General features: G+C 34.7%; 1 protein-coding gene across 1 annotated transcript in view; it reads left to right on the top strand.

The window, feature by feature from the left end:
* The window catches only part of LOC123878417, a 35,369-nt gene extending 30,462 nt beyond the window's left edge, over positions 1-4,907 (top strand). The window contains exon 3 of the mRNA XM_045925598.1: positions 4,749-4,907. Coding sequence (XP_045781554.1) covers positions 4,749-4,907 — 159 coding nt within the window. The remainder of the gene's footprint in view (positions 1-4,748) is intronic.
* The last annotated feature ends 2,821 nt before the right edge of the window (positions 4,908-7,728 follow it).

Consider the following 7,728-nt stretch of genomic DNA (forward strand, 5'->3'; position numbering starts at 1 on the left):
TTGTGACTTTTAAGTTTGAAAATTTATCGTTTATGACTCTTCTTGTATGCTCTGCTGGCACTTTTTGAGAGTTCTGGTCTAGATAATGGCTTCGTTTTATAGCTTTGTCAATAATATTTAAGAAATCGAGGAGTTCTAGCCTCTGAGATCAGAGTTCTAGCAGCTGGAATTTTTTTCATGGCGTATGATAATAAGTTTGAAAATTAGTGCAACATGACTCTTCTTGTATGCTCTGCTGGCACTTTTTTGAGAGTTCTGTTCTAGTTAATGGCTTTGTTCAATAGGTATGTTAATAATCTTTAAGAAATCGAGGAGTTCTAGCCCCTGAGATGAGAGTTCTAGCAGCTGGAAATTTTTTAGTAACTCTTGACTTTTAAGTTTGAAAATTTATCGTTTATGACTCTTCTTGTATGCTCTGCTGGCACTTTTTTGAGAGTTCTGGTTTAGTTGTTGGCTTCGTTTTATAGCTTTGTCAATAATATTTAAGAAATCGAGGAGTTCTAGCCTCTGAGATCAGAGTTCTAGCAGCTGGAATTTTTTTCATGGCGTATGATAATAAGTTTGAAAATTAGTGCAACATGACTCTTCTTGTATGCTCTGCTGGCACTTTTTTGAGAGTTCTGTTCTAGTTAATGGCTTTGTTCAATAGGTACGTTAATAATCTTAAAGAAATCGAGGAGTTCTAGCCCCTGAGATGAGAGTTCTAGCAGCTGGAAATTTTTTAGTAACTTGTGATTTTTAAGTTTGAAAATTTATCGTTTATGACTCTTCTTGTATGCTCTGCTGGCACTTTTTTGAGAGTTCTGGTCTAGATAATGGCTTCGTTTTATAGCTTTGTCAATAATATTTAAGAAATCGAGGAGTTCTAGCCTCTGAGATCAGAGTTCTAGCAGCTGGAATTTTTTTCATGGCGTATGATAATAAGTTTGGAAATTAGTGCATCATGACTCTTCTTGTATGCTCTGCTGGCACTTTTTTGAGAGTTCTGTTCTAGTTAATGGCTTTGTTCAATAGGTATGTTAATAATCTTTAAGAAATCGAGGAGTTCTAGCCCCTGAGATGAGAGTTCTAGCAGCTGGAAATTTTTTAGTAACTCTTGACTTTTAAGTTTGAAAATTTATCGTTTATGACTCTTCTTGTATGCTCTGCTGGCACTTTTTTGAGAGTTCTGGTTTAGTTGTTGGCTTCGTTTTATAGCTTTGTCAATAATATTTAAGAAATCGAGGAGTTCTAGCCTCTGAGATCAGAGTTCTAGCAGCTGGAATTTTTTTCATGGCGTATGATAATAAGTTTGAAAATTAGTGCATCATGACTCTTCTTGTATGCTCTGCTGGCACTTTTTTGAGAGTTCTGGGCTAGTTTATAGCTTTATTTTATAGCTATGTTAATAATCTTTAATAAATCGAGGAGTTCTAGCCCCTGAGATGAGATTTCTAGCAGCTGGAAATTTTTTAGTAACTTGTGATTTTTAAGTTTGAAAATTTATCGTTTATGACTCTTCTTGTATGCTCTGCTGGCACTTTTTTGAGAGTTCTGGTTTAGTTGATGGCTTTGTTTTATAGCTTTGTCAATAATATTTAAGAAATCGAGGAGTTCTAGCCTCTGACATCAGAGTTCTAGCAGCTGGAATTTTTTTCATGGCGTATGATAATAAGTTTGAAAATTAGTGCATCATGACTCTTCTTGTATGCTCTGCTGGCACTTTTTTGAGAGTTCTGTTCTAGTTAATGGCTTTGTTCAATAGGTATGTTAATAATATTAAAGAAATCGAGGAGTTCTAGCCCCTGAGATGAGAGTTCTAGCAGCTGGAAATTTTTTAGTAACTTGTGATTTTTAAGTTTGAAAATTTATCGTTTATGACTCTTCTTGTATGCTCTGCTGGCACTTTTTTGAGAGTTCTGGTTTAGTTGATGGCTTCGTTTAATAGCTTTGTTAATAATATTTAAGAAATCGAGGAGTTCTAGCCTCTGAGATCAGAGTTCTAGCAGCTATAATTTTTTTCAAGGCGTATGATAATAAGTTTGGAAATTAGTGCATCATGACTCTTCTTGTATGCTCTGCTGGCACTTTTTTGAGAGTTCTGTTCTAGTTAATGGCTTTGTTCAATAGGTATGTTAATAATCTTTAAGAAATCGAGGAGTTCTAGCCCCTGAGATGAGAGTTCTAGCAGCTGGAAATTTTTTAGTAACTCTTGACTTTTAAGTTTGAAAATTTATCGTTTATGACTCTTCTTATATGCTCTGCTGCCACTTTTTTGAGAGTTCTGGTTTAGTTGTTGGCTTCGTTTTATAGCTTTGTCAATAATATTTAAGAAATCGAGGAGTTCTAGCCTCTGAGATCAGAGTTCTAGCAGCTGGAATTTTTTTCATGGCGTATGATAATAAGTTTGAAAATTAGTGCATCATGACTCTTCTTGTATGCTCTGCTGGCACTTTTTTGAGAGTTCTGTTCTAGTTAATGGCTTTGTTCAATAGGTATGTTAATAATATTAAAGAAATCGAGGAGTTCTAGCCCCTGAGATGAGAGTTCTAGCAGCTGGAAATTTTTTAGTAACTTGTGATTTTTAAGTTTGAAAATTTATCGTTTATGACTCTTCTTGTATGCTCTGCTGGCACTTTTTTGAGAGTTCTGGTTTAGTTGATGGCTTCGTTTTATAGCTTTGTCAATAATATTTAAGAAATCGAGGAGTTCTAGCCTCTGAGATCAGAGTTCTAGCAGCTATAATTTTTTTCATGGCGTATGATAATAAGTTTGGAAATTAGTGCATCATGACTCTTCTTGTATGCTCTGCTGGCACTTTTTTGAGAGTTCTGTTCTAGTTAATTGCTTTGTTCAATAGGTATGTTAATAATCTTTAAGAAATCGAGGAGTTCTAGCCCCTGAGATGAGAGTTCTAGCAGCTGGAAATTTTTTAGTAACTCTTGACTTTTAAGTTTGAAAATTTATCGTTTATGACTCTTCTTATATGCTCTGCTGCCACTTTTTTGAGAGTTCTGGTTTAGTTGTTGGCTTCGTTTTATAGCTTTGTCAATAATATTTAAGAAATCGAGGAGTTCTAGCCTCTGAGATCAGAGTTCTAGCAGCTGGAATTTTTTTCATGGCGTATGATAATAAGTTTGAAAATTAGTGTATCATGACTATTCTTGTATGCTCTGCTGGCACTTTTTTGAGAGTTCTGGTCTAGTTAATGGCTTTGTTTGATAGCTTTGTTAATAATCTTAAAGAAATCGAGGAGTTCTAGCCCCTGAGATGAGAGTTCTAGCAGCTGGAAATTTTTTAGTAACTTGTGATTTTTAAGTTTGAAAATTTATCATTTGTGACTCTTCTTGTATGCTCTGCTGGCTGTTTTTTGAGAGTTCTGGGCAAGTTAATGGCTTTGTTTTATAGCTTTGTCAATAATATTTAAGAAATCGAGGAGTTCTAGCCTCTGAGATCAGAGTTCTAGTAGCTAGATTTTTTTTATGGCGTATGATAATAAGTTTGAAAATTAGTGTATCATGACTCTTCTTGTATGCTCTGCTGGCACTTTTTTGAGAGTTCTGGGCTAGTTTATAGCTTTATTTTATAGCTATGTTAATAATCTTTAATAAATCGAGGAGTTCTAGCCCCTGAGAAGAGAGTTCTAGCAGCTGGAAATTTTTTAGTAACTTGTGATTTTTAAGTTTGAAAATTTATCGTTTATGACTCTTCTTGTATGCTCTGCTGGCTGTTTTTTGAGAGTTCTGGGCAAGTTAATGGCTTTGTTTTATAGCTTTGTCAATAATATTTAAGAAATCGAGGAGTTCTAGCCCCTGAGATGAGAGTTCTAGCAGCTGAAAATTTTTTAGTAACTTTTGATTTTTTAGTTTGAAAATTTATCGTTTATGACTCTTCTTGTATGCTCTGCTGGCACTTTTTTGAGAGTTCTGGGCTATTCAATGGCTTTGTTTTATAGCTTTGTCAATAGTATTTAAGAAATCGAGGAGTTCTAGCCTCTGAGATCAGAGTTCTAGTAGCTAGATTTTTTTTATGGCGTATGATAATAAGTTTGAAAATTAGTGTATCATGACTCTTCTTGTATGCTCTGCTGGCACTTTTTTGAGAGTTCTGGGCTAGTTTATAGCTTTATTTTATAGCTATGTTAATAATCTTTAATAAATCGAGGAGTTCTAGCCCCTGAGATGAGAGTTCTAGCAGCTGGAAATTTTTTAACAACTTTTGGTGTGAAGTTTGAAAATTTATTGTTTATAACTATTCTTCTATGCTCTGCTGGGACTTCTTTGTGAGTTCTGGGCTAATTAATAGCTTTATTTTATAGCTTAGTTAATGAGCTATAAGAAATCGTAGAGTTTTAGGTTCTGAGATTAGAGTTCTAGCTGCTAGAATTTTTTAAAATTACTTATGATGACTAAATTTGAAAATTTATTGATTTTTTCATTTGACTTTTTTTAGGTTTATATGCCAGAACTATCATTATAAAGTATGAGGAACTATAGAACTGAGATACGTGCGTACAGAGAACTCTTTTTTTTTCGCTTTGCTCGAAAATGATCTGCTACCGGAAGTTAGCAGAGCATTATTTCAACTGCGATTTTTTTAGTAAAAACGCCAGAACTATCTTTAAAAAGTATCAGGAACTATAGAACTCTTCTGCATGCGAAGGGAACTCCTTTTTATTTTTGATCTGCTGGCATATGCTCTGCTAAGTTCACGGGCACGTCATCCGCGGCCTTCCCAAGGAGCTCATTAAGGCAGACCTCCTTTTCCAGGGGCTGCCAGTCCAAGAAGTCCATAGGATGTACCATCCTAGGACCAAAGTTCTCTATGAGATGGTGCTGGTTACTCTCGACCTTACCTCCGAGGGCAAGAAAGTCCACAACATAACATCGATGTGTCGCCTGACTGGGCTCAAAATAGTCCCCTCATAACCGCGGCAGATTGGGCCAATGCCACCGCTGCCAGTTATATGGTCAGTCAGCAAGGAATTGCTTCGCCCACCCTAGGTGCGTACAGAGTAGAGGTGTCAAATATGGTTAGATTCCTATATCATAATATTAATGTTTGTTACAGAAAAATATTGAATATTTTTTACGTTAAAATATATTAACTATCAAAAAAAAAGCCGCAAGCAGAAACTTGCATGCAAACGATTTTCAACCTTATTGACATATTTCAGAAATCCACATATTAGCACTCTATGAATGATACTGAGCAAGAATATGACAAAATAACAACTTTCTCGTTACCGTCAATAAGGTCGAGAATCGCTTGCACCTGTTTTTCTGTTGCTTTCACCCCTAGCGAACCATTATACAGATTACCACCTTAAAAGCGACGTCTGGGAGGTGTCGGAGGAGGTTCTGTAGAAATAATATATTATATCACTTTAAAAAAACAAATAATAATTTTTTTTTTATTTTGTATTTTTATACTTAAATTATTTCTTTTCATTAATTTTTTTATAAGAATCATCAAAAAGAAGTGAGAACTCATCGCCGGCGCACTACTGAGCACGGGTCTCTATTTCAATAACACTCAAGTAATAAAAATAGTATGTACCTAACACCCAAACACAACAAAACAACAAATTACAAATACAAACAAAAACAACACAACAAACAAACAACATATACACAACACATATACAAATACACAACATATATACAAATTTCAAAGGCACTTGTAAATCTTTACTTCAATAAGTACCTACAAGCTTCACAAAAATAAATAAAAGATTCTGTATTCCTTGTTAGCACCCTTCAGGTTCAGATACGGAACCCTAAAAAGCATGACAATAAAGAAATCCCGAAAGACGTATAGTATATGGTAATAATTTTACTCTAAATACCTAGGTACCTATCTATATCTACCTACCTAATTATGTAAAATTAAAAACAATTGGAATGATAAAGAAATGTCAAGAAGGTACAAAAAGTAGATAAGTTTACCCAGTTACCTATTTAAAAATCGTTTAAATAACGAGCTTTTATTTTAGCCTTCATCACGGCTAAAACTAATACAAAAATCCAATAACCCAAGCACGCCGGAGCTATAACAGACACTCGGTTCCTATGGCTACCTCCCAGTTCCATCATGAGACCCTGGATATAATCACTATGCCCACCCGGTTCCATCATGAGACCACACAAACACACACATTTCCAAAAAGACCAATACAATTTACGTACTTAACCTATAATAACAAACGCGCGAAATATATGAAGTAACTAACCTAATCTGTGATAAAATCAACTCCGATAACGAAATATGATATTATTTACATTCAGTATTACCCACAACCAAGTTCACAAATAAATAAATCTACTGTCCTGATTGAATAGCAAAATCGAAAGAATCTATTTGATAAGTAAAACTACCGAGGGGCAATATTCCAAACGAATAAAAAACTAACGCGTAGCGATTATCACGCATTTTATCGCGAATGAGTATGATATTCGCAACCATATTGATATCGTGTGACGTAGATCGGTAGACGGTCTATCTTTGGCAAACGCCTCGTGAAATTTAAAAGCAATTTCTAATAGAAAATGAATACATTTTCTATTAGAAATTGCTTTTAAATTTCACGAGGCTTTAAAAATTACTATATTTTGTATTAAATATGGGGTTTATTGAAAATCTAATATCCTGAATATTTTTTTATATTGAATATGTATTATAGATAAATTATTTTTTGACACCACTAGTACAGAGCAGAAGAGAACCGAGAGAGAGAAAACTTGAATCTGAGATCTCTACCAGATGCAGAATTTGTAAACATTTTTCGGTTAAATAAATAATGTTTCGAATTACTTTACTTGGCACCACTATTTGTGCCAAGTCAGAGGAGTAAAGCCGTAAAGGTTGAAAAAGCGTGCCCTTATACAGAGCAGAAGAGAAATTAGAGAAAACTAGAATCTGAGATCTCTACCAGATGCAGAATTTGTAAACATTTCGTTTAAATAAATAATGTTTCGAATTATTTTACAATGACTTGGCTCCACTATTTCTGCCAAGTCAGAGAGTACAGCCGTAAACTTTGAAGCAAATGTTGATCTAAATTATATCAATTATTATTTATTAATGTTTAAATTAATTTCTATTATTTACTCTGTATTAGTTAATAAGACTTTAGCTTCCTACGCTAATGGAGCAGTGTCTCATTATAATTATATGGGCCAATCCTCATTAAGCATGTGCTTAGAGGAGGTGACAAATGCCCTTAACTCCAGGACTGTTATCCAAAAATATATACAATTTCTATCAAATATACATAAAAGAGAGGAAATAATGACACAATATGTATTTTTTTACTGTTGTTTTGATCACAATGCAAAGCTTGTTACGCAGGCATAGTCAGGCCGCAACGTTAGACGTGCCTGCTAAAACCGTTCCCACAGTCGCCGCGTAACCTGACGCCTGACGCAGCAAAATTGACGGTCACCATGCGCGAGGACTGGGCACGAACACATCACAATTAGCTTTAGAAGCCTCCGCCACTAATCGGCGGAGCAATTAGGATTATTTTATGTAATAGTTAGTTTATAATAGTTTAAATTAGTAATAAAATTAGGATAAGGAACTGGTGTTTCCTTTCGCACCCCCTGCAGCCGCCCTAATGTAACTAGCTTATAATTAATTATTACTATTATAGATTATTTGGATTTTGGAGAGATTTGGAGGAGGCCGACGCCATTGAGGCGACTAATACGTGAATTACTATGTACTATTATAAAAGTGACTAAAATA

This window comes from Maniola jurtina, chromosome 26 (genome assembly GCF_905333055.1).
Source record: "Maniola jurtina chromosome 26, ilManJurt1.1, whole genome shotgun sequence".
NCBI lineage: Eukaryota > Metazoa > Arthropoda > Insecta > Lepidoptera > Nymphalidae > Maniola > Maniola jurtina.